This window comes from Haemaphysalis longicornis, unplaced genomic scaffold, assembly GCF_048455015.1.
Source record: "Haemaphysalis longicornis isolate Haplotype H1 unplaced genomic scaffold, Haemaphysalis longicornis Haplotype H1 scaffold_6, whole genome shotgun sequence".
Taxonomy (NCBI): Eukaryota; Metazoa; Arthropoda; class Arachnida; order Ixodida; family Ixodidae; genus Haemaphysalis; species Haemaphysalis longicornis.
In genome coordinates, this window is record NW_027526407.1 from 202,008,751 (window position 1) to 202,036,008 (window position 27,258).

At 44.4% G+C, this 27,258-nt stretch overlaps 1 protein-coding gene across 2 annotated transcripts in view; it reads left to right on the plus strand.

The window, feature by feature from the left end:
* The first annotated feature begins 3,214 nt into the window (after positions 1-3,214).
* LOC144141306 (venom metalloproteinase antarease TserMP_A-like) overlaps positions 3,215-27,258 on the plus strand; it is a 57,974-nt gene continuing 33,930 nt past the window's right edge. For both annotated transcript variants that reach the window (XM_077672882.1, XM_077672883.1), the window contains exons 1-6: positions 3,215-3,311; positions 20,539-20,702; positions 20,785-20,874; positions 22,156-22,282; positions 26,552-26,626; positions 26,704-26,837. In XM_077672882.1, the coding sequence (XP_077529008.1) occupies positions 3,230-3,311; positions 20,539-20,702; positions 20,785-20,874; positions 22,156-22,282; positions 26,552-26,626; positions 26,704-26,837 (672 nt within the window). In that variant the 5' untranslated portion in view covers positions 3,215-3,229. The remainder of the gene's footprint in view (positions 3,312-20,538; positions 20,703-20,784; positions 20,875-22,155; positions 22,283-26,551; positions 26,627-26,703; positions 26,838-27,258) is intronic.

A 27,258-nucleotide genomic window follows, 5' to 3' on the forward strand; every position in this document is an offset into this window, starting at 1 on the left:
TTCCTCACACAGGCAACTGACGTGTCTTGTAAATCCCAGGAAACCATATTTACTTACGTTGAACTGCTTTCGGTTATCTTCCACAAACGCTTGGGGAAGTAAAGAAAAAATGTAATTTCGCTTGTTTGAACTTCAAAAAGGTTTTTTTGTGATGCCATAGACAAACGTTTTGTTCTAGAAACTTACAACAACACAGTTCAGATTTTTTTATGATCAATGAGACATGTTCGTGCTGCAAATTTCTACGGAATAGCACCCACAAAATCGTCACACAGAACTCGCTAAGCAGGCAAGCGAATACGTGTAACGCACATATTTGCTGCGGTGCTTAGCGAACTGTTTATAGCCTGTATTTGTACTGCCACCTTTGTTCAGCCTGCCATTTCGCATGTGCCATGTAAATATAGCACGGAGTGTGTATTGTTATTCTCCCAATTCAATATTAGGTAAATGTGGTGTTCTTTAACTTTCAGAGAAAAAGCTATTTCAGCGAGACTTCAACATTCCTATTTTGCCTTGAATAAACTATACAATGGGCTTCGCCCTCCCAAAGTTTAGTTAAGAGATTTGGCCAGCAGTCCTTAGGTCAGGAGTTGCTATTTTAGAAAATCTTGTGGCAGCATTCAAACTCAGTGGCGATAATATTTTATGGCATACGAAACCTTAAAGCTTGAACTGCGGCTTGCCGGTCATGTGACCACGTTTTTCGCAGAGGCCGATGCACTTGAGAACGTTCAGAGGAGTGTCCCGTAAAAACAAAGATAAATTTACGTCGAACCTTACGAAAAATAGCTCTTAAGTTTGATTCTCGCTATCAGAATATACTCCATAGAAGACAGCAATATTGACAGTAAGTTACCATGGAACAAACGTAAACATTTGCTTTGCCGTTACTGTGCAGCTTGCCACCTTTAAAATGTTTATTACAATGTTTGTACTACCGTCGAACACTTACAGTGAAGAATTTTCTGGCTCGCTCTGCAAGACATTTTTATGTCCGAATAACCATCATGCTTCCCGGAAAAGCAAACGTTTCGCCAATGCGCGCTAGTTCTTAATTTAGCCAACATATCTTGCAACAAAGGTTTTTTTTAAAAAAATGGCCTTTAAGGCAGCTTTTTTATTACACACAGTTTTGAGTACTTGGCTTAGTCCCCCGCTAAGATGTACTCATGTTTGCACACCCGTCTTCTGTAAATACAAGCCTTAAAGAGTATGGTTATAGAGAACGGCTGACGTCGTCAATCATTGGTTGTATACGGAATACAGTAGAAGACGTTTCAGTGCCTGAACGCCTACCAAGCTGTGGGAAGTTTTATGTCAGCACGTATTATGGTAAACTACCAGTGATAATCTTCATATACATAATCTATATGCAGCGTTCCTGAAGTATTTCAGCCCCATCACAAGATCAACGTCCGCCCAAATAAATCTGCAGTTTGGTTATTTTATCAAGCGAAATTTTTAAAAACATTGCTAAATTGGTTAATGAAAGACTTTGCGCTTTCTCTCTTGCACTCGCTTGTCTAAACTATGACGGCGAGGAACGATAAGCCGCAACCTAAAACGAACAAGGTTTCTGTTTTTCGCAACGAAAGCGTTGTAATTATACACACTCGTTTTACCTTGAGGGTCTTTGTTTCCTTTCCGAGAAGTTGCAATATTTGCAAATATGAATCGGTAAAATATAATGTTTTGGACCAGGGTGTCATCGCCTTACTTAACTCATGCTGTAGATTACCTCATAAAAGAGAAATAAAGAGTGCGTGTACAATATCTCTATGACGGAATCAACTGATAAGCTGTTTGAGTGGTTATTTGAAATTTTTATAAAAACGGTGTACATATGCGGCAAACATATATAAAAATCATGATAAGGTATTTTTAACAAATTGCCTTCTTGCTACTGCCTTGCAGATGATTTCTGATTTTGAACTTTATTTGACAAAATAACTTTTTCAAAATACCCCCTTTTTTATGTTGGGGGCATATCAGTCGACCACAACGTCCCATACTTGCGTTGGTATGGGCATAGACATAAACAATACCTGTCAACGAATAAAGTTTTGCATATTTCACGCGCAATATTGCTGTGACATTGGGGCCAAATACAATGCCAAATTTCAGATTTAGGAATGTATCCTGAAAATCTAGAAAATTCAACTCCACACCTAGGATTATATGTCTGAAAAAGTCAAGATAATTACATTAGACATCACCTTGTTCCCCTGGAGAGTCTTCAACTTCAAAATTATTGCGCAACAAGACGCGAGCACTGTGAAAATAGTGATTACCAACTGTGCAGCTGGCACCCTAGCGGAAAGACGGCTGTGACATGGAATTACTAGAAAATGCTGTTGTGAGGAATAGTTGCACCCCAACTCGTGTTCCGGGCACTTGACAGAAATATATGTTTGGTTTAGTTCAGATTTAGCCCGGACGTCTACAGGATTTTCTCATCGTGAGAAATACATGCAGTCACAACCCACGCTTTCATTTTTTCTGTAGAGTGATGTAGCAAAAAGTGTTGCGGTCAGACGCCCCACAAGAAAAAATTACTTTCATCAAACATTTTTTATAGTGCCATAAGCTTGCATTGTTAGCAATGAGAAAATCAAACTATGCCTCATGGTATGTGGTGTTTGTAATATTTAGTCGTTAAATGCTTATGTAAAACAAATTTTTCTTCGGGAAAATCAATTCCAGTAATATTTTGATACCGGAAACGCTGTGTACTGGGAGATGCTTCTGCTTAAGAAAGGACGTAAAGAATTTTTATTCTATTCCGTTGTAAACATTTTATTTTACAGTGATAGAAACATACTTTATAATAACGGTGGGCCATGCTTTAAACTTGCCAGGAAAGTAGTGCTTTTTCGCAATGCATTATTACCTCGCATAAAATAATGCTGTGATGTATTACTCAATGCAGGCTGTTTTGCGGAGGTCGTCTAGAGAGTATCTACTTAGGTAATTTTTTGCCGGACATTTGTTTTTTCCCGAGTCCGCTTCCGGCATAAGAGGACACACTATGCTCTTTATGAAATAGGGCATAATGATCTTTGAATGCCGTGTCAACGCAAACTGCGCAAAAATGACGAAGACGATCGCTGCACTACAAAATGAAGCTGACGCCCATGCGCAGAACATCAGAATTAATATTTAGATTACGCTTTTACGCAGATAAATAAGGATGGCATTTTCCTCACAGAAACTTTTTGTGAAAAAAATGAAGGAAGCGGAAGCACACAAAGCCTGCAGTCTCTTGGTTTTAATGCAATCGGTTTTCACAGCTTCTGCTCTACAAGATGGTAAGTTCTGCATTTGGGAGATGTTTTATTGTAACTGTGATATCTGCGTAACTGCAGCCACGTTTGGTTAAAAGCAGACGTGTGCAAATGGACTCTTAATAAAAGGCTAGCTGTTGACTTTTAGCGCGAGATGTAGCGCCCGTGGCGCAGAAACACCGGCTTCGTCACCGGCATTACCAGCGAGTAGGATCCTCAGCGCCAGCATTCGGCGCCCACTGGAATCGTTGGAGTCGTACCGCGCTGACCCACAGGCGGTGCGCGAGCAGGGGGAAAAGTGTGACCGCTGCATGAGCGAGCTATTGGCAGCTACTGCGTGAACCACAGCTCCAGCTGCAACGACGGGCAGCGTCGGTCCCGGTGCTAGCGCACCCGCGTGAACGTGACAATGATAAAGACCGGTCGCACGATAGTTTAAAGTCTGTATACGCCAAGGGTGGTGCGTAAAGTACCAGCCGCACTGTACCGCTTTATTGATGAGCCATGTCCACAAGGTGAATAGGCGTTTTTTGTTGATGGTTTCGAGTTTGGCCATCCCGTTTGGGGAATCATCAGAGAGACATACCGCTTTTTTTCGGGGTTTTTTTTAGCCGATTCCAAACTTTCGGCAAATACAGCAGCAGGATGGCTGGTACTGCATTGTTTTATATGGGTTAAAAAGTATAAATTTACCCGGAAAAGCGGCAAAAACACACCGCTCTCCGCAGCTTAAAAGAGTGTGTAAACACTTTATCGTGTACAACTTTTGCTAGCGCAGGTACACGTAGCTAATTGTATTATATAGCAACCTGTAAGCTGCCACAACGTCGCTGGTTGCCGCTAATGCTTGCCGCTTGCCGCTTGCCTCTCCTTGCTGCTCAGCAGCATCAGGAAGATCCGAGGCGTAGGCAGCACCGACCTGAAAGGTCTGGGTTTGAGGAACTTTTATAAACGAGTATTTATAGACAACCTAAACACCAAAATTTTGATCTCTCTGTATGTCTGTACGTCTCTCCTTGTCTTGGTCGATCCCTCGATTAAGCCATCCAGCAACAAAACGGGTTGCTTGAACGATAGCTTTCTATGAAAAGAAAAAGTTTCTGAACTAAAAGATCTGAAACACAGTTCATACTTCTCGCCATTACTACCCAAAAGAAATTCATTAGTACTATTTTAGGGAAAACATCGATACACAACTGCAACTCACAGTATTATTTCATTTTAAGTTAATCTTCCCTTGATGTTTATGATAGAAAATAGCTTTACGTAGAAATACAAAGGAAGCAGGTGAAGAGCGTAGACCACGTGGCAGGTTTCCAAGTTCAATAGTAAGGAAGGGTCCAATAGATAGCACTCGAGCAGGGGAGAACACGCAGGCGCATGAGGTTTACGTTAAGACAAAAGGAAGACACAACGCGGCTACAATAAAGCATAGAACACTCTAAGGATACCACATATATGAGGTGGTAAGAGAAGTCTGGAAAGGGGTCATGGTACCAGGAATACCTTTTGGAACTTAAGTTCTGTGCATGAAACCTGAGACCCAAACTAGCCTAGAGGTAAATCTTGGGGCGGTAGCTAGATTGGCCCTAGGGGCCCACAGCAAAACTATAAATGAAGCGGTACAGGGAAATTTGCGCTGGTCGTCTTTCGATATCGAGGGAGGCGCAGAGAAGATAAAGTTTTAGGAGCGACTTCACGACATGAAGGACAAAGAAATGGGTCGCGAGGGTGTTTAAGTACCAGTATATGAGGAGCACGGACAGGCGGTAGAGACGGAGGACCAGACAGCTGAACAGGCGGTACGGAAAGTCAGTAGGAGAACGTGGGCCTTACACAGCAGATAAAAAGCAGGTTAAGGCAGCATAGACGAGAAAGACGGCACAGAGAATGGCAGCGGAAAAAACCGTGGAGACTTATAGGACAGAGAAACTGTAAATTAAGAAGGAAGAATTGTATGGCAATACGAGATGCTGTGCATCGCTCTTCGAAGCGCGGGCGGGGTGCCCGAGAACCCGAGCATACACGGGTATCTACAGGCAGCAGGATGAAACATGTGCATGCTGCGGCAGTGATCGGGAAAATATAGACCGGGAGCTGCAGAGATACGACCATCGCGGCGTGAGGGGAAACGACGCTGGCGGAGGCTTTGGGATTTCGGGCGACGGGGAACCTCAACTACGAGGCCATAGAGCTGACGAAGAGGCGACTGCAGTTGTGGTGGAAGAAAAGTAGTGAAGGCATGGTTACGCAAGCGGAGTAATCATATGCATAAGAATTTAGAACAGCCGGGGCACGAAAAAGGGGGATGGAAGCGATGACAGTTTAAAACGAATGTTGGGGAGATCGAGGGAGGAAGAAAATCTATTAGGTTAGGTAGGAGTAGGGCAACTACGCGTAATACAACGCAAGTTGGTTGCTGACAACCGATGCCCCTATTCAAAGGGAAAGCCACTAATCATCATCACCAGCGTGCAAATCTAATTGACTTCAAGTATATCGCGACAGGATCGAAAAGGGAAGGGAAGAGCGTGACTGAAGGCACAGGAGACAAGAGTGGCATTTAGGTGCAGAGGCGGCAAATGAACATCGTCCTTCCACGGCGTTTGGCGTGAAGTGAGCCCATACGCGGCAATTTCCTCTTGAACATTTTAACCCGTGCCTCATAAATTTTTCCTTGACTCAGTCTCGTCAGATATGTTAGCCAGTGCACGTCACTCCTTCATTTTTGACACCTTCCTTTGTGGGGTTACTGCCATCAAAGGAAGAGCGCCAACGAATAGCGCTTACTGTTTTATAAACTTTGTTCCCAAACTACAACAAATGTGACAGCCCAGCGTTAAAGCTCAAAAGTGCAATTTCATTTAGTGATGGGTCCGCCGACAATTAAAACTGATTTGCACTGATGCGAGATAGTGGTTCGAGACTGGGACAGTGGCCGGACGCGGAAAGCTTCCACGCAGCTTTTTACCGCCTCGATGCAATTGGTATCACGATCATATTAATTTGGTTAAACCGACTGCCGCCTCTACTGGTTTCGAAGACATTCTGACAATATTTCACACTTCACACGATTACCCCAAGCCGTTGCCGTTCTGGGCATTGCTGCAAAAACAGTTTCATTTCATTTCATTTCATTTATTGAAGCCTTAAGGGCCCGGAGGCATTACATAAGGCGGGGGCAAACAATATGTGAGGGACTCTTCATCACACAAGTGGCCGAAAAAAGGAAGAAAAGACGAAGAAAGGGCACCAAAAACATCGCTCAGAAAGGAAACAAGCAAGCAGAAAAATATTCAAAATCATATACTACAAATAAAAGAGCAATATACATAAGTAATAAGTAATAAGCATCAGAATGCATGGGTCACCAAAAGTTTGTCACAAACATGGCTCAACAAGGAAGTCATTTTAACAAAAACCATTTAAGTGAAATGCACTGCTAGTTTCTCGCGAAAAGTCGCGCGGTCAGCGGACGAAACAATACTGTCGGGCAGGGTATTCCACAGGGTTTTTGCATGAGGGAAAAAAGAATCTTTCATCGATGATGGGTGGCACTGAATGTGTGCGATTTGTTTGCTATGGTTGAGGCGCGGCGAGATTCTGGGCGGGGGTTGAAGTCGAGGGTGCCGGGCTATTGGGTGATAGTAGAACGAGTGAAGCAAGCAGAGACGCGAGATGATTCGACGTGATTGGAGACATGGAAGGTCAAGTGTGCGTTTGAGTTCAGTGATGCTAGATTTACGCGAGTAGTTTGACATGATGAAGCGAGCCGCGCGATTCTGGATGGATTCTAGTTCGTAGGTGAGATATGCTTGTGAGGGGTACCAGATAGATGAAGCGTATTCCAATTTAGGCTGAACGTATGTCTGATATGCAAGTTTTTTAACAGCTGGTGATGCAGATCTGAGATTGCGGCGCAAAAAGCCAAGTGTGCGTGAGGCGTGTGCGCATATTGTTTCAATGTGAGTGACCCATGATAATGACGATGTCAAGTGAACGCCTAGATACTTATAGCAGCCTGTTCGAGTTATTTCATTTGAACTGATACGGTATGCGTGATTTGTGATGCTGCGTTTACGAGAAAAGGACATGGATTGGCACTTATTAAGGTTAAGAGGCATGAGCCATTTTGCACACCATGCAACGATAGTGTCAATGTCTTCCTGAAGATCAGTGGAATCGCTAGGGTTACGAATGGGATTGTAGATGACGCAGTCATCCGCAAAAAGACGCAGTCTGGTTTTTGTGTTTGATGGCAGGTCGTTGAAGTAGATACAAAATAATAGGGGGGATAAGCCTGCTCCCTGGGGGACACCGGATGTCACACTAGAAATTTGCGAATCATGGGAGTTAGCAGTTGTGTATTGTACGCGTCCTTTTAAGAAATGTTCTATCCAAGTTATCAGTGTCGGGGGGATTCCAAGAGTAGATAATTTTGCAAGCAAGTGATTGTGTGGGACACGGTCGAAGGCCTTCGAGAAGTCGAGGAAGATGGCGTCAATTTGTAGATGATCGTCCATATGTTGCAAGATATCGTCGGTGAATTCTGAGAGCTGAGTTTCGCATGATAATAGTTTTCTAAAACCATGCTGGTGCGCATAAAAGAAGTTAATTGATTCGAGATAGTTCATTACATTGGTTGCTATAATGTGTTCTAGCAGTTTGGATGGGATGCTGGTTAATGAAATCGGACGGTAATTAGTTGCTTTTGATCGGTCTCCAGACTTATGGATGGGAATGATTTGTGCTTTTTTCCAATCGTGGGGAACCTCACCAGTGCTTAGGGATTGTTGGAAGATCAAGGTTAGTATTGCGCTTGACAGGGAAATTGTGTTTTTAAGTAGTTTGCTGCTGATTTGATCGCAACCGGCCGAGGACGATAATTTGAGAGAGTTTATTAACTTAGCTATTCCGTCAACGTTAATATGGATATCAGGCATTATGGTAGGCGAGTAGTGTGGTAATTGGGTACGATTAAAGCTTTGAGCAGGTGAAAACACTGACGTAAAGAAGTCGTTAAGGGCTGTAGCACATTTTCCAGTTTCGATTAATTCGTTGTCTGCGTTTGATAGCTGAAGCTGCGTTTGACGATCTGGCGGGGAGATAATTTGAAAGAATTTACGAGGGTTAGAGTGTAGGATTGATAAGAGGTCAGTTGAGAAGAATTTGTCTTTGGAAGCTTTCAGTTCTTTAATATATTCATTAGCAATCAATTTGTACTGATCCCAAACCATGGGGTTATTAAGCTTTGCTTTCCGATAAAGGCGTTTTTTCTTGTTAGGTAGGCGTTTTAGACGCTGCGTAAACCACTGGTTATTTTTGTCTGTATTTCCAAGGATAGTGGGAATATGTCTGTTTTTTAAGTTCAGCATTGTGTTTTTATATAATTCCCAATTGGTGCTGACCGAGCGAGCAGAGTATAAGCGTCGAAAATCGTCGTAGAAGAGTGCAAGTTCACGGTTAAATGCGTCGAAGTTAGCTTTCTTGAAATCTGTGATTGATTTTTGCGTCGGGGCGTTCTTTTTTATAGGCAATGAAATGCTGATATGAAGTAGACTATGGTCGCTGAGGTCAGGCAGCAAAGTCACATTTTTTATGTTTTCAGGGCTAGATGTTAATAAGAGATCTAGGGTGTTGTCGCCCCTTGTTGGGCATGTTACGGTTTGGTGCAGATTAAAGTCCAGAGTAAATTCAAGAAACTGCTTCGGTTCGCTATGTGGTGATTTGTTGGGTACTGAAAGTAGCGGACAATTTATGCTGGGATGATTAAAATCTCCGAAAAGGAAGATTGGTGCCTCGGGTATATCTTTTTTTATTTGTTCTAGGGAAATACGTAAGCTATCGCGAAAGGAGGGGCTACTATCTGGTGGACAGTAACAGATTCCAAACACTTTTTTGCCAATTGTACTGTGCACGCATACCCATGTTAGTTCAATGTTGTCGTCATGAGTGATTAGTGACGATAGTAAGCTGTTTATAACGGCAATCAGTACTCCTCCCCCTCGTCTGTCATGTCTGTCACGTCGATATATGGTTAAACTGGGGTTGGATGGAAAAAATTCACAGTCCCTGACGTCCTTGTTAAGCCACGTTTCGGTTAATAAGACGATATCGGCTGCGGTATCGTCAATGAAGCTTTCGAGTTCGTCACGTTTTGGGATTATGCTGCGGATGTTGGTGAAAAGCACACTAATGTTAAGGAATGAGTGAGGTCGGTTTTCGGTGGAAGGGAGGGTAGCATTTCTTGTTCGTCACTGGGGTGGCTCAGATAAGGTATCTGTAGGGGCTGTTAGTGTATTGCTGTTTGGTGCTGTGGGGTGTTCAATAACGCTGTCGGATGCAGCGTCGTAAGAGTAACATCTGCTACCTACGTGTAGTTTGTCCAGGCAAGCTTAAACGCGCATTTTTGGGGCTTGATAAATTTTAGCAATTTAGAGCGTGCAAAGCGCGTACTCGGGGCAAAGTCTTCTCTTATTGCAAAACATGTATCTTTCAGCTTACGTCCGCAAGCCAATATGTTTTCTTTCGTCTTGAAGTGAGCCAGTTTTACTATTATAGGGCGTTTTTTTGTTGCAGAAAATTTTCCGAGGCGGTGTGCACGCTCTATATCGCTAGCACTTAGGGTTAGTTCAAGAGTATTTTTGAACAGGTCTAGAATTTTGTTCTCTGAATCGCTCCAAGGTTCTTTATCGGAATCATCAATGCCAAAGAAAATAAGGTTGTCTCTGCGCATACGGTTGTTGGTGTCAATGTTCGCGGCTTTTAGGGTAGTGATGGCATGCTCCAGTCGGTCGATAGTGTTTACAGCAGTCGAGATTCCTTGGTTTGGTTGACTTGTATCTGATGTGTTGAAGCGGTTCAGAATCTCAGCTATAAGGTTTTCTTGGGCAGTCTGTGCTGATTTAATTTGTTCAAGATCTATGCGAATTGCGGCTTGAACACTCTCTATTCGTTTGATAGCGTCAAGGATAGGTAAAAGTTCAGCACTAGGGGAGGGTCCGGGGTTAACCTCAACATCACCGGATAGTATTAACAAAATTTCGCACAGCAATTGGAGGACAAACGCATCGCGACACAACGGCATCACTCCGCGACACTTCAAGTCGTAGGGGCACGACACCGCCACTATACATCTGTCATCACTTCTGAATTCTTTTGAGCAGGTGAGGTAACAAACCTGGAATTGTAGAAGCACTGTGAGCATCGTAGATGTGGCGGTGCTGTGCCCCGAGCAGTCGGCGATTCCTGGCTGTTTATGTAGCGCTCGATCCGGTCCCGTGGTTGCTGACGTCGGAGAGGGCCAAGGTTGCCAGGCGGTGTGCCAGGCTCGTGCTAAAAGCGGGTGGCGGGTGACATTTAACTTGCAAGGGGGATGTGCGGCGGGCGGAGAACTTTCTTCGTGCTGGTGGGTGGTTCCGGAGGGACTTTGGGCGGTGAAGTAAGGGCAAACGGCTCCAGGCACCAGGCACGTCAGCACCTGGAATTGTAGAAGCACTGTGACCATCGTAGATGTGGCGGTGCTGTGCCCCGAGCAGTCGGCGATTCCTGGCTGTTTATGTAGCGCTCGATCCGGTCCCGTGGTTGCTGACGTCGGAGAGGGCCAAGGTTGCCAGGCGGTGTGCCAGGCTCGTGCTAAAAGCGGGTGGCGGGTGACATTTAACTTGCAAGGGGGATGTGCGGCGGGCGGAGAACTTTCTTCGTGCTGGTAGGTGGTTCCGGAGGGACTTTGGGCGGTGAAGTAAGGGCAAACGGCTCCAGGCACCAGGCACGTCAGCACCTGGAATTGTAGAAGCACTGTGAGCATCGTAGATGTGGCGGTGCTGTGCCCCCTTACCGAATAATTCTTTCCAACAAATGCTTTTCTGCTTCGGTTGCTGTGGTTGTAACAACTGATGTCAGCCAATAACTCAACTGCACACTCTATACCACCCTTGATTACTTTCGCCGCACTATACACTGCCGTACTGAGGCTCACCACGCATACATACGTTAATTGCTTGGTCGAGCTTTTCATGTGTAAACTCACGGCTGCCGTTAGTATGGGCGAGATCGATAGCAGTGGGTGCAAGATATTCCCGTGAGGCTTTTTTGGCCTACGCGCCATGCTTCATCGTAACATTTGCTGAGGGTTAAATGCGTAACCATGCAGCCCTGCGGCTTTCCGGAGTTTTGTTCCTCATTTAGGGTTCTTCGGCAGACCACTGTACTTCCTCTTGCTGAAATACCTAAATTTCAGCCCAACCACCTGCGCGGACGTACGCTTCTACTGACCACAGTACTTTTCTCCTACCAGATCTTGCGTAATCTGCCCGATCGAATCTGCGATTTCGTTTGGGCAAGGGGTCTGTGCAGCGTTGTTCCACGCCCCCAAAAACATCTCTAAACGCCACTTCGTACACTTTTTTTCAAGAGCGAGGTGCGTATAGTGCCAGGCTGTGTGGTGCGTTTGTTTGTTTACGGCTGCTGACAAAGAGGTGTTCACACGAGCGGAATTGAAGCTCTATTTACCGAGCTCAACGGAGTCAGAAGAAAGACCTCGCTCTGCAGTTTTAAATTCACTTGTTTTTTCTTGGCCTAATGTCGAGACTGTGTCAGGACTCACGGGTGCCTGAGACGTCAAACATTTCCAATTGTGCGGGACGTGCAGGCTCTCTGCTACAGGTACTGTGCCGCAATTTTCCAGTATGAAAGGGTTACAAACCCATCCTACACCATCCGCAAAATTACCCGCCCTCGAGGAACGGTCATTCAGGGAAGACTTCGGTCCAGAGTTCGCACTTTTTTTAAATGCGAATGCATTTCTTAGTCGGGGGTTGTCGTGCTCCGTCGGCGTGCGCCTGCATTCCTCCAGTGCGAGCGCACGTGAGCGCGTGCCTCGTAGTTCTGCCTTGGTCATCGTCGTCGTCGTCTCGGCGCGGCGGACCCGCGGCGCTCGCATCGCGGAGCTCGGGCGGAGTAGCGGAGAGTGAGTGGAGAGGAGGAGCGCGCCCGGGCGCGTGAGGGCGCTCGCATCGAGGAGCTCGGCGGACTCTCTCTCCTCTCCGCGTACCCTCTCTCCGCTCGCTGCGCTTGGAATCTATATAATGCAGTGGAGCGCGCGCCTGGCGCCTTGATAGCGATGGAAGTCGTTGAAGTCGAATCCTTCGCGGAAACGATACCGCAAGCACGAAGTGTAACACAATGCAACCTGAGCAGTACACGTCCCGCTGGCGGTGACGTCACTGCAGTTGCTTCAACGTCATCATCGGTTGGAGGACTCACACTCTCGTCTGTCTTCATGAAGTACGCCATTAATAATAATTACTCGCACCGCACTCATCGGTCTCTTTCTTTCTCTCTCTTTAATACTTCTCCATTCTAACACCTCCGTCCTACCTTCTCCAATAAAATTACACCATCTTGCCATAAGCAAACCCTGAGTAGTTTGCGAAACAGCCATGGGGTCAACGCAATTTAATATTTGGTAGTTCTGGTAAGTGAAAAGTGGGGTAGTTACCATGAAAATCAAACGATAAATATAACGGTAACTACGTACCTCAACCTAACGGAAACGATGAAGTGAAAACTAATGGGCACTTGAATCGACCCTATGGCTTCTTCGCATACTAGTCAGGGTTCCGCTACGGGAAGATGGTGTAATTTTTCTTGCTTGACATAGCCGCTTACTAGCCCCTGTTACACTTTACTACAACACAGGTACAACATTTTTCACACGACGATCAAGTCCAGTGCCATTTGGGTAAAAGATCGCCTGGAAATCCTTTTATTGCACTGCTGAAAGCGGCCTACGTGAAGGCCCGTCTCAACAAGGTCCCCTCGGTTGTTGGCAGCCTGGGAAGCTGCAGATTTTCCAACCATTGACACATCTTACTCCCCTCACTGGCGCATACAAGTTCATAAATTCCTGTGTGGTAGACACGTAGCCCACTGTAGCGAGCTAGGTTCACCGACGTCAGCCTGTGTTTTGGTGCTTGCAGCGCGTGGATTGCAACAATATATTTGAGGGCGCGCAATTGACACGTAAGCACCTATACCACCAGTTCGGTTCTGTAGGACTGCGGCATTTGCCCACGGAATCTGGCGCTTTGCTGCTGCCACGCATTTTTCGACAGTACTTCATAATGGCGAACTTCCGAAGATTTGTTGCCCGATGTCCATTGCACTACTTGCGACGTCATTTAAAAGACAGTTTAAGAGTCAACCATATGGTCGACAGGTATTTGGTGAGCGACGCGACGAGTGTAACTCAACTGTCTTCAATGGACTATTCTGGTTCCCATTGGCATTGACCCAGCTTCGTCAAGGATAAACCCACCTTCGTCAAAATCCCAGCTTCGTCAAGGATCAACAACAGCGAACCACCATGACTCCTGCTGTTAAACACAGGAAGTTCCAGAGTAACGGCATAAAAGGCAAGGCAGACACAGAAAAAGAAAAGCAACACACAAAAACAGAACAACAAGGCAAAGAAAACCGAAGGGAAAAAAAACACAAATAGGCAGAATATGAACACACTGTTCTCGCAACAGTAACACACGGGAAACAATGGTGAATCATTGCTCCGCACTTCCGAAAACTTTCACGTTCAGTGAAGCCCCATTCATTTTTCTGTAAAAGGCACTGAGACTTTAGGTGAACTTGCGTGAGGAAGAAACAAATCCATGGCTATGCCCTCACGCGGCACAGGCTTACTATACAAGGCGGAGCACCCGTAAGGCTTTAGTCTGTTTAAAAAGCATGCCCCTGCCTTTTCTCCGTGGTATCTTTGCTGCACATTCACGCATTACAAACTGCCTGGCACGAAAGTGAGAAGCGGGTAATTTGAAATTCGCGCCTCTCAACATTCATAATCTAGCAGCAGCGCTTCCCGTTGAACAAAATTACCGCGTGCTAAGAGCTCCTGGATATTCTGAATAAAGTCTTCATTCCGTTTAGGGCCCCTTTATGAACAAAATTAACGAGTTGTCAGCACTTTGCTTAGATCGCCTACCCTACAATTTTATATGAGGGATTACTACTATGATAGTCGATTTTTTTTTTCTGAATTAAGAAAGAGGGCTCTTGGCTGACATGCGAATTTCACAGGCTGGTATAGCGTTTTGCTAGAACACTATCATTTCACTACAGTTTGTAGAACTCACCCAACTACAAAAAACAGCACACTGAGGGGAGCAAACGCTGTTAAAACAAGATATTAGTTTTATACACCTTCTGTACGTATAGGAACTCTGGTTATAACAGACTTAGATGGCCATCTGCTGTGAAGAAAATAAACCTGACCCGCCCTACTCGCAGGTCGGGAACTATGCAACGGCCCCGATCGCAAACTTCTCTGCCTTTTCGTTGATGGGAAGGGATACATGTCTTTAGCTGGAATAAATGTTTGAATGACTCAGAGCCGACGCCGCCGAAGCAGCTAGCTCAAATGAGCGCCGTCAAGCATGCTCGAGAGTAGCTGCTTCTCTGGGCGTTTCTGGGTTGCCGTTGCTTCTTAAACGCTTGCTGTCTTCTTTGCTTGCTGGGGGGGTTTTAGGTGGTTTGTTTTTTACGTGTGCTGTCGGTGACGCCCTCGGCCAGTCTCTCACGCGTTTGTTTCTTTGACGGTTGAATGGGAAGAATTTTCGGAAAAAAGGGAACTGCTGTTTTCGGCTCACAGTGTTTATGGCTTAGAAAAGCGAAGAGCAGATTATTGGTGCGGCGAAGCAAACTGACCAACCGCCCGGGAAAGGCAGAGGCTCCCACAAATGCAGCATAGACAAATAAATGCTGAAAAGTGAGCGCCATCAGGCCATGCAAAACTGAATGTCCAGGCAAGCTTTTCTAAACCACTACACGTGCTGATGTGGGAGGGTTTATAAGGGTCCTCGTCGTCTCGGCGGGCCTAGCACCCGCTCTTGGCGTCTCTGGCCGCAGAGCCTGACGCAGGCGCTCTACTTTGATTGAGATCAGCCATCCCTCTTATCGCAAGAAGCTGCTAACGTAATCTTTAGCAGGAACACACAGGTGTGTCCCATTCTTCGAAGGTCCATTATCATGTATTTTACGATTTGATGATTGATTTGTGTTTTTTTAACAAATACTGGACCTTATGCATCTTATGCTGTATGACTGATTACAAAAAAGATTGGGTTGTGCTTCTTTCAAGGCAAATGCAAGATGCTGCTCGCCTGATGCATGGGGTCAGCCTTAGGCGAAAACTGCTGGATCCTGCCCGGGTTTTTTTGTTTTAGACGCAAAATTTTAGAACCAACGAGAAGCTTACAGCTTAGCTGCAACACATCCGGAGACAACATATGTGGTGGCGCCACAAAGGCGCGAGAAGAAAAAGCCGCAACGAGACAAAACGTGGGCTCGCGAGTGCCTTTCGCTGCTTCCGTGCAAGTTGGCGTGGTTGATATGCTACGATACTGGGCAATTGTCACGAACGTGTTTTCGACAGTCTACGATATGCGAAAACCTTTTGTAGAGTGAAACCAATCTTTTTGTCGGATGTAAGTGGCAAAAGTGGATATCATTGAGACATCACGAAACCTGAAGTGTATGTCCAAGCTAAGCCGTAGCCGGCTCTCGCTAAACTTTTTTTTTTTTTGAGACGCAACCACAATGTCGCGCTACCTAAAAGTCGTATTCAGAGGAGCGAAATCGGAAAAAATACGCATGTGTTAGCAGAAACTTTCATTGTGCCGCAGACCACATGGTCCGACTCCCACGGCAGGAGCGAAGGGCACTCTCCAACTCTTGTCCTATATCGCCCAAGCTTTCCGTTCTCCCGACTAGACAGTGCCACCAGTACGTGTCGTCTTCGTTTATTAAAGCGAAAGCTTTTTAAGTGTACCGATGGCGTCTTGTCAAAAGTTTATTGCATTTCCCCATAGACCGATCGGTCCACAGAAAAGCCATGATGAGCTTTCTCGACACGCGGTGCGTGCCGAAACCGGGCTATCATTGTTTAAAACAATTACCTGGAAAAGGAAGCCTCTACTTGGGCAATAAGAACCTTGAACCACACAAGGCCGCTGTGAGCGTAGAAGGTTCGGTAATAAAGCTACGGTATTGATAGAGGAGTTTTGATTTCTAGACCCATTATCACCCACTGCCTGCAGCGTACCGTGTCAACGACGTATGGGGTGATAGTGAGGCACAGCAAGAAGAAAGACGGCCGTGATGAATGCACCTTCTTCTTTCTGTATTTTTATTGTCTGCATTTTGATTGCTAGACTACAATATAAACGACTGCCGTCTTTTCGTCTGCGCCACATCATGACGTTACCCTGGATACCTTCTTTGTGTGGGCGCCCGTGCTTAACTCAGGATACTAATTCCGGCTATACAGGGTGCCCAGAATTACGCAAACTCAGTGCAGTGAACTGAGGCTGTGCTGAGCCTGGAATGTTCGACAATAGAAATGACGCCGTCAACCACCAGGATGCGTAATGTAGCGTTGCTGTTTCTGGGGCAAACATCAGGCAAGCGCTTCTATGTGGATCAAGAAGAAGGAGTGCTATAGCATACCTTCATCTCGCTCACATATCGGCATACATTTACATCTTTCTTTGATGCGCTTAGTGCTCGAAAAATTGTTGCATTGATTCGTTGTCTTTGCGATTTCGATGTTTGAAATTTTGACGTTCCATTCATTGGACGCACTTTTAGCGGGCGTTTTCGCGCACTTTTGGTGCTGTTTTGAGGTCAGAAAGAATTTGCGCTTCCCTCAACTTTGTTTGGGAAGCGATGGTAATTTTCTTGTTTGTTTCAGCAGTAGTCTAATGCTAAAACAAATGCTAAATTTACCCACCAAGGCTGTTCCTTTTCTTTGCAGTACACAGACCTAAACGATAAAATTGGAACTACTTTGGGAACCATGATATATTTTCATATTACTTCTAGCAGCCTTCAGACGACGGGGACAAAGAAAGAAGTAGGAAACAGGCACTGATTATCAACGAAGTTTATTTGGAAAGAAACATATATGAACATAAATCTTACGTTAACATCTTCTATGGCACCTTATATGAATCACTTATATGCAAATACCGCACTGTGCCATCTCTTTTTCGTGACTTCTATTCTGTTTTGTGAAGGCTTCCATCACTAAGATGGACGGTTACCAAACGGCTCGATTCTCTGTTATACTGCAAACACCTGCAAACACCTGCGGACATAACTAAAACTGCTGCAAATTTTTTGGCAGCTTTTACTCATCCCGTCGTCCCCCAGAGCACTGAACTTTGCAGACGAACTTCCTTATCAGACTGGCATATACGGAACAAAGCTCTTTGGTCTGCTTAGTTCAGAGTAGGGGGGATGAGGGTGGGATGGGCGGTGTAACGGCGACCAAAACATTCAGTTGTTCTACTGATGTGCGCAGTGATTGCGCACGACCAGATGTATGTATACAAGTGTTTTTTTCTTAAAATAAACTCAGTTGATAGTGAGCACTTGTTTTGTCCTTTTTTCTCTTCCACACCTTGTTATGGCTATTAAAAGAATGCAACCCTAACAAGAATATCTGTTTCTGTACCGCTGTTGTCGTCATGTTTTTAAACGCCATGATGGTGGGAAGCAAGATCGTACCTTTAACTTGTCTGTTGCAATCTTCTGATTTCCCTCACATTAACTGCGCACTTTTCTTTTAAGAGGCCACAATTGGCCATCTTCGTGCTCCTCGTAGCCTCCTGCTGTTGCTATCACTCTCAACTATCTGGGAAAAATAATAGCCAAAGCAATGAATTAGTGCTCATGTGATACATTAGAAACCCTACTCACAGAGCAAAGCCTGCAAAAACAGGGCCGCACTTGGGTTTGGAGATGATATTGTCGGAGTTTTCAAGGGCAGCGACGCTGGTAATGAGAGTTAAGTGCCGGTGGTGCCTATTGTAGCCACACAAAAGTCTTAAGTAAGGTGCGCGTAACAGACAGCTGTTGGGCATACAACGATGGGGATGGGGAAACATCACAGAAACGTGATCGGCCAACTTACTATTTAAGTGCGTAAGGATTCTGCAAAGGAGGAAATAATTTCCATTGCATTGATTTGGGTGAGTGAATTGTTATACATTTTGATACCTGTAACTTTTCCAGTTATATTTTTCTAATGTGATGGAAAATTTGTTCCAAGAAAATTCTTAAAACTTAATAAAATGGGCCATAGTCGTCTTGCTGACGACTTCAGGCAACGGTCATATGGCATGCTTTTGTTCACAGGATTACGCCGCATCACAGAAATCCTACATGGTTTCTTTGTTGACAGACAGAATTATGAGGTGCACAAAAGAGGATAAACGCTGAAGGTGTGGGGGAGAAAAGTAAGATTAAGCTCTCGATTTTAGTTGTTCTGCGGAATGGCGATACGCGCATAATATATTAAACTCCAATGTGTAACATAGATTGAATGACACTGAATTAAGCGTATAGTTTAACCAGTGTACCAAATTTGCATGATTCTAACGCACGCCCATGTTTTTTTCGGAAACAAGCCTTCAAATTCGTTTCCGATTTACAATCAGGACCAAAAATGAGACCAACTTTAAAGCGGCTATTAGTCTTGGCATAGAGACCAATTCTCCCCTCCCAACTTACTGCAACTCAAAACAATGCGCAACATCACGAGACTACATTTTCATCCACCCATTCGCTGCTACAACTAACACCTCATTTTAGTCGTTATGGCGCCTACGGGGTACCTAAGGGCAAGATAATTTTACTTGCTGGCAGCGGGGGGTTCTGAGCAAGATCTGCCGAACAGGGAGCCCTGAAGACGTGGGTACGGGAATTTGGTAAACAAGGAAAGCCATATTTTATGAAATCCTTTACCCGGGCGGAGAACGGACGTTTTTGAAAACTTGAAGACACCTGTATGGAATTCATAAATTGGCAGCGAATTAATCAATATCGGTTACGTCAAAATTAGTGAGGTCAATGCACGTGAAATAGCAAGCACTTTTATTCTTCCCTGCTCCATTTTTGGTGTTAGCAGGAGCTGGATGAGCAACGTAATAAAGCACAAGGCAGTTTGGCTGGTTATGCTGCCTGAGTGAAACAAAATGCCTCCCGCCGCGTACGTGGTATCATATCTTCTACATCTGCGCAGTAGCGGTGACGTTGAAATATTTTTCTGAACTTTCCTACCTAAATTTCCCTGTGCATTACAGGCGGGAATGTGTGAGTAGTGTGCAAATATGGTATTCGACGGAAACTACCGATTTCCTTTAATACGAATCGAATTAAACCACCAACATTGCCAAAACGAAGAATGCGATTGTGAAAATTTAGGCGGCACTTTAGCTTCTTATACCAATGGGTACATCAATAGGGGAAGCCATTGGCTCTCGGCGTTCCCAGGTGGTTTCCCTCCAAGGTACTGGCCAAGCCCAATGCTGCTTAGCTTAGGTGATCCGACGTGAACTGGCCTATCTGGCATGGTATATAAGGTGGTTGACGAGATACTACGTTGAGTAGAAACAAAATAGCCGAAAATTTAAAACTGCAAGCAGTCTGTGTTCAGCAGTCTATTAGGCCGACACCACGACAATAAGGAGTGAAGGTTATACAGTTACGAAAGATATCTTTCAAACCCACAAATTTGAATTAAGGGCAGTTGTGACCATATAACACATAATAAATACCGATAAATAATGGTTCAAATCGGTATTTCATGGGAAACTCAAGAAAAAAAACTGGGACTCCCGCAGATATTCTGTTTGTGTCAATACTCCGGATATAAAAGATTGTTTTTTGATTAGCCAGGTAGCTGTGAAAGAGCAGTAAACGAGTTCCGGTCATGCTGCAGTGCTCTAGTGTTCAAACACCATTATCATAAATAGTCATGTCAGAGCCCCTCGTGAAGCCACTAAAACGTAGGCCAACATTTTCTCTTCATCAACATCCGGTCTACCCTTCCCCGTCAGGGTGATTCATGCAGGTTCTGCCGATAACTCAGCACAGTACATTTTCAGTGGTACTCTTTTAATACTTATTCTCCAACGTTACTTACAAAGAAAAGGTACCGAAATGTATTGCTTGTATCAGACTGCACTCTCATGCGTTCGTGAGAAACCATCTTTATTTCCACGGTGTAAACTGGCCATGGTACTCCTAATATCAAGCTCAAAAATACAAAAAAATCCTAAGCAGTTATGGATGTTTGGCTTTTTAAAAAAACGCGCACATCTGATTAAATAAGTCCCTTATAAACAATATTACGTAGAGCTGTGGCACTGTGACATGTATTTTCATATACTTTTCTCAGGTGTTTCGGTTGTGCATCCAGAAATACTCCGGGAACGCGACAGTGATGGAAGATTGTTACTAAAAATAACCAATGACATACTGCTTACACTTCACAAAAGCTCCGTGCTGTCTAGCGAGTTCTTGCTTCGTACGTATTCTGGAAAAATTCCTATGCACCATTACGTGAGTGATACTTATCTTGCATCTCAGTATTACAGCATTCAAAGGGTCTGCAATATATGCTTTATTACAACATGTGTTACAGATGGATGGTCCACAGTTAGAAGAAGACTTGTATTATGATCCCCAAAACATGGCTTCTGTTTCAGTTACCTCAGAAGACGGCCTCCGTGTTGTAAGTAAACAGTTGCGTTCGTAAAATGTGGAATTTACCTACACGTGCATATTAAGAGAGATATTTGTGCGCAGCCTGTTCCATATTGCAGTTCAATCTATAGGACGTTTCAGTCAGTTTTAGGGCGCAGCTCTGTGGCCCCCGTTCTTGGTCTGAGTGGCATCATTGTCGTCGTTGTAACCGGGCAAACCATGGCAAGATAGAAGAGCGAAAGGAAGCAAACGAGGAGACCGTCGCATATTTGTAAGGGAATGGCGGTTCGCCCTGGCAGCTTAGCGAGGCGCTTCTACGAAAGTAGCGGGGAGGGGGGGGGGGCCGACAGTCTGCTGAGTCCGCACGAGACGCTCGTCCGCGCAACGCTTGGCTAAAATGTTAGGTGGAGCGTGCGCGTGACGATAATGTGCATTCGCTTCCTAAGACACAGTTCGTGGTCCCTTCCTGAGACGTGGTAGGCGCCGCCTGCACAGAGGATCACTATCGCTGCCTTCGAGAAAACCCACAACTGAGTGCTGCCTCAGCGCCGTGCAGCATCCAGGAGAGAGTGCTGAACCGCCAGCGAAGAAAGAAGAAACCGGCCGTGCGCTTCGTCAGCCTCTTCAGTAAACGAGGTGCCCGGGCGGAGGCTTAGCACCGCCGATACCCGAACCCAGAGTGTGTGCCGAACAATGAGCATGGAAACCGGTTCCTAGGCTTCGTCAGCCGCTGCAAATAAAAGATTTATGTAATCATACATAGATGTCTATCTGCAATCCTTTGTTCCAACATATTTTGCAGAGTCAGAACAGCTACACAGCTGAGCGAAGAATTCGCATAATTGAGTATTGTATTCACCAGTCAATTTTTTTTTATTGAAGATTTCAGGAAATTTTTTCGAAGTATTGTGTGTATTCTTTGCGATGCCACGTGACACATGAAAACTTTTTAGCCGATGCTAGAGAGTGCGCAACTAGCGTGTTAGCGTAATAATATATTGCTGAACTAAGTTTTTGTTTTCTTGACAACCAGAGAACCTCTCAAAGTGAGGCAGGTGCAAAACGCCTTCGCCGAAGAATCGAACAACCATGGCGAATAAGCCCTAAACTTGAAACGTGAAAAGTGGTCAACCGTGTTATTTTAAAAACAGGCACATGGCCTTGTTCGCGCGTAGGACTAAAACCTATCAGTATGGCATTCCGTGGGAAACAATGTCAAGCAGCCTCATTTTGCGCACTAGACGTCAGTACCGTAAGGCTTTTCAGTTGTTGCCACTAGGGTGAGCTTATTACTACTTTCTCCTTCCAGGAAGGTTTGGTTGGACCAAAATTACGCATTTCTCCAACTCCAAATGAAGAGCGGCTTGCTAGCGGGCACGTGGCACATTATCTGTCAGAAATTCCTGAAGCGCATATGGACAACTACATAGAACAAGGTAAAATCTCGCTTGCTATATTTTTGAAGGTTTATGTCATGGTTTAGCTCTCATGATGTCGTTTTCTTATTTAGGTATGCGTATTGCCAAAACGGTGCTTAAGTTACGCCTCAATGTTTAATGTACCTCTCTCATTAGCTGTTGGTGTTGACCCACAAGGCGGTCCACTCATTCCTGCTTCCTAATTTACAGCTCATTCCGAGTTTTTTCGTACAGAAGAGTTAACTCCCCGTGTCTCGGACAGTTTCATCCATATTATTTATACTGGTCATTTGTCCTTCAGTATGCCATACCATCCAAATCATCGGTCGAGCTGCGCTGTATTTGCCAGCTTCAGTGGGAATTATACTGCGAATTTGACAACGGATGACGCTAGCAAAGGTTGATGGTGGAGCTGGTTTTCCCAACGTAGACTGAAATAAAGCGGGCGCTTTAAATTTTCACCGGTCCAAAATATCGTTTGCTCTATTATCTGTACTCTGTCCATTCTTCTAATATAAACTGAATGTTTTGTTTTTATTGCCGGTTATTTAAAGTGCGAAATACAGTAATTAAAATGCACTCTTGAATGTCTTCCAGCAATGACTCCTAGTAAACGAGGGTTCAAATGGAAAGGAGAAGCCAGACGTACTCGGAGCACAAGACCAACCTACAGCTTCTTTTCATTTTACAATTTTGTTCTGGCAGGTACTGCTTACAAAAGAAGGCCAACTGAATCTGGGGTCACATTAAGTTCAGCAGTCCACAGCCTCCGCATAACGCATTCGGTGCATAACCAGTTAGTCTAGGAAGCACTAGACTTCCCCTATGTTATTGAAAAAATTGGTGTATTTATCTTCGTTAGCCACCCTTCGAGATTGCAGGCAGAGCCGGTCGAACCCCTCTGCGGAAGGTAATCTTGCCACCGCGCCAGCAGAGGCAGCTGTTGGACAAAATGTTGCTTAGATTATTTCTAATTTTTCTTTTAACGAAAGCAACCCAATGTGTAAAAATACAGTCGCAGTGAGATGAAACGGGCCCGTAGAGACTTTAAGATCTGTCTGGCTACGAATAATTCAAGAGGTTGCTTAGATACGCGTCCCATGAAAAAGGGCAACCTCAATATCGAGCTCTAAGCAAACCTTCAATCCTCAGGAGCTGGCGAGGGAGGTGGATAAAAATTTTCGTTTTTCTTCGTTCCGAAGTATGGCCCAAAATACCACCTCTGTAACCTCGCCTTCTGCCCGCCTTTTATTTCGGACTTCTGTTTCTCAATCTGGAATATGCTTGCTGAATTTTGGTGGTTCCTTCTGATCTAGTTTCTGCTTCACTTTTTGTGGTAGGTATTCTGCATGCTGACTTCAAGTGGACAAGTTCCTCAGGCCACCTACTTGTGTTCTAAAATATTATAGAGACGCCTGTACCCTTAATTTTATGATGACAAGGGTGGTTTTGTTGCCTACAGGGCGCTGTCGGAAAACTTATTTCTCATGAGTGAGAGTGACAGACCACTATATGTTTATTCCATAACTACGCCAGCGACGTTACACCAAACAGAACTTCTGAGCCTACAAGCGTAGCTAGCGATGTCCCACAAGTAACTAAGCATGAAATAGAAAAGGCCTGCGAAATTATGAAAAGAGAATTAAGCTACAGGTAGCGATATATAACCGTCTATCTATTAAGGAATACTGTGATCATTCTACAACAAAAAAAAAGCTGACCTGTTTTCCAAATGCATAAGCCCAATAACGGTGCCCATAGCTAAAAAAAACACACACGTATTCCTGATTCACAAGAAGGTTGAGAGCAAAGATCTCAAGAATTCCATGTTTAGTGGTATACAAGCTGTTGGCCAAGGTAACAATTAACCTTACAAGCTACAGCATTGGTTTTTCATGAAGCTAGAGAACAGGCTGGGTTTTAAAGGGATACTTTATGATAAATAACATTCATGTCATAAACTGTGTGGTACAAAAATCCTCAGGGTATAAGCCCCTTTACGTGACTTTTATAAACTCTGAAAAAGCGCATGATATAGTAAGCACCGCAGCAATCGTTGAACCATTGGAAGATCAATTGATAAAGGAGACCAGCGTAAGACTCCACTACGACGTATATAAGCCATGAAGGGACAGAATAAACTTTCAGAAGAAAAACGACAAGTTCCGGATCAGAAAGGCAGTTCTAGCGGGAGTGTCATTTCCCCAAACCTGTGCACAGCTGGTCTGGAAATGATATTTACGAAGCTTGACTAAGACAGCGCATGATTTTGGATAAAAGGAGAATACCTCAGCCATTTCAGCTTGCAGACGATATTGTCTTTCTCAGTGATTGGAAAAAGCAACTGAAAAATACTTGAGGAACTGCAATAAGAAAACTTGGCTGGCGGGCTACAAACAAATATGAATAAGCCTAATTTAATGATAAATACACCTACTGAAAGCGCGCTCTTAACGTTTCGTGACGCAACACTACGGCAATTCCAAAAGTATAATTACCTCGTACAAGTTGAAAGGACTGATCAAAAGAAGAATAAATCCGGCGCATAATAGATAGCGGATGGGTTTCACTGGGCAAGCACTACCAATAACTATAAGTAAGCTACCTCCCACCGTTACTGAAAAGAATAGCATGCGGCCCAAATGTGCTACCGGTGATTGCATACGAAGCGGAACTTTTGCGCGTTGCTGGGCAACTGGAAAGCAAACGTAGACCCGCCCAACGTGCCATGAAGCGAAGGATGGCTGGGGTAATCTTCCGGAATGGGAAACGAGGCTCCTGGCTCAGGCAGAAAACTCGAATGGAAGATTTATTTCAAATTAGGAAAAAGAAATGGACTTGGGCTGGCCATGTGTTCAGAAATACCAATGTGTGCACCACCAGGATAACATATTACCTACCGAGAATCAGGTGTAACAGAAAGAAAAGGGCATTAATCAGAGGGAGCGACAAAATAAAAAAATTCCAGGCAAGGAGTCGACTCAGCAAGCGCAGGACAGGAGCTGGTAGGCGTCAATGAGCGCTGCTTTTGTGCTTATGTGGACCTACATAAATGATGATGATGATGTTGCTGCTGAGGCTGATGGCGGTGCTGATGATGAGTTTCTGAGGAAAACTAGTCCTGCTGCCAAAACGGCAGCCAGCAACCCTATGGCACTCGATATGTTTTCAAACAACTGCATTATCCAGAGTTGGTCGTCTGGGTAAGAGCTGAGCAGGGATTTAGGCTTGTTCTCGTGATTGTATATTTGTATAATATTTTCAGTGTAGAATTTGTGATTGCACAATATTGTGTAATCGCCGTAGGACAAGACCCTTGTATATGTTGCAGGTTTATCTTGTCTTTGTTTAGCGTGCATACGCCTCAATGCTGGTCAATGTAGCAGTAAGTGTGCGCCACAGCGATTTATACTTATTTGTTTGTAGAAGACACCAGACAACAAATTGAGTTATATTTAGCCATAAATGGGAAGGAAGGTATCCGGCCCATTCGAATCTCAAATGACTAGTAATTTCTCGGTAGTAGACCAAGCGGTCTTCTCAAGGTCTCAGCGGAGGCTACTGGGTCGCTCAACACGCAATCATTTAACCGTATTGTGAGCTGCTTTGTTGCTTGAGAGGGAACATTGGGTAGGCGTTGATAAAACTTGGACCATTCTCACCTATCGCAATTTACAAAAATTGGTCGTGCTTGTGGCGCCATGTTTCGTTTAACGGAACTTGTAACAGCCATTTTGGGGTCACTGAAAACGCATTTAGCTGAAGCGTATGCCAATGCAAGTGCGATTTTCTCATTCTCTGGCTCCCTTCCATTTTGTGACCTGAGGAAGTAAATTTGGAAAAAGATACAATTGTGTAACAAAGTGAATTTTTGCCTCGCATATCGTCTTGCGTTTTTTTATTAGTGTGTACATAGGTATACATTACTCTATTTGCCTCCATACGTTGACCAACTCTACGGGAGTACTGGTGTGGAGAATACCCCAAAGCAAGATTATAAGTCCCTTTAAAGCCTGTGTAGTTGTTTTAAACAAGCCAGACTTCATTCTAGTTAAACAAGGAGATAAGCAAGTGTTCCGCACTATAAAAAGCTTATTTCGCCGAAGCAACTACAGCGAAAAGAGCACCACTAATACAAGTTACAAGTCGCCTTTTGCCACGCTTTGTGGATATAACTATATGCACGTATACATGTCCGTAATAATTGACATCGAAATTAAACAAAATACTGTAGCGATGTCTTGCGTAAACCTACATTTTAATCTGTGGTTTTGCCATTATTGGCAGACCATTTGCATTCTTTTGCAGACATTGCAAATTACAGCAGCGTGCCCAGAATGGACTTCATGCAACCTAATGATGGTACGTCACCAGCAAAACACAAGCTCCATCGAACGGGAAGTAGCTAATGCATTAATAAATACCCCTGTATTTTTCAGTACACGGCAAAGTGTCTGGAAGATCTGACAACACAATCTACCCGGAACTTTTAGTGTTCGTAGACTCATCATTTGCTCAGAGATTTTCAAGTTCAACTAAAATTATAAAATACGTGGCAATCACGGTGAATGCTGTGAGTAAACTTGAGAACAGATGCTTAATTCAATATCGGATGAAATCTATATAATTTCGCGTGAGATCATATCGCGTAATTTCTTTTTGTAGGTGCCTACTTTGTCTTCATAAAAACCAATAATATAATGTCTATATTCACTCTAGAATGTGGACTGGTTAATGCAACACCTATTTTGACCGCAGTTGATGCCAAACCCAGATAGTTCACATATGCATCCCTTTATGGTACGAATAAACTTTGCTTGTAGACCTGTAATTTCTGTTTTCGTTATAACAGTGGGGAAAGTTTGGTGGCTTACTTTCAATTTCTGTGTAATGCCAGGGTATTATTCCTCATTTTTCGCATACGGGGAGCAGTTTCCAGGTGCAGACCACCAGGCTTAACCTTGCCCGTTTTACGGATGACATATTGCGCAAGG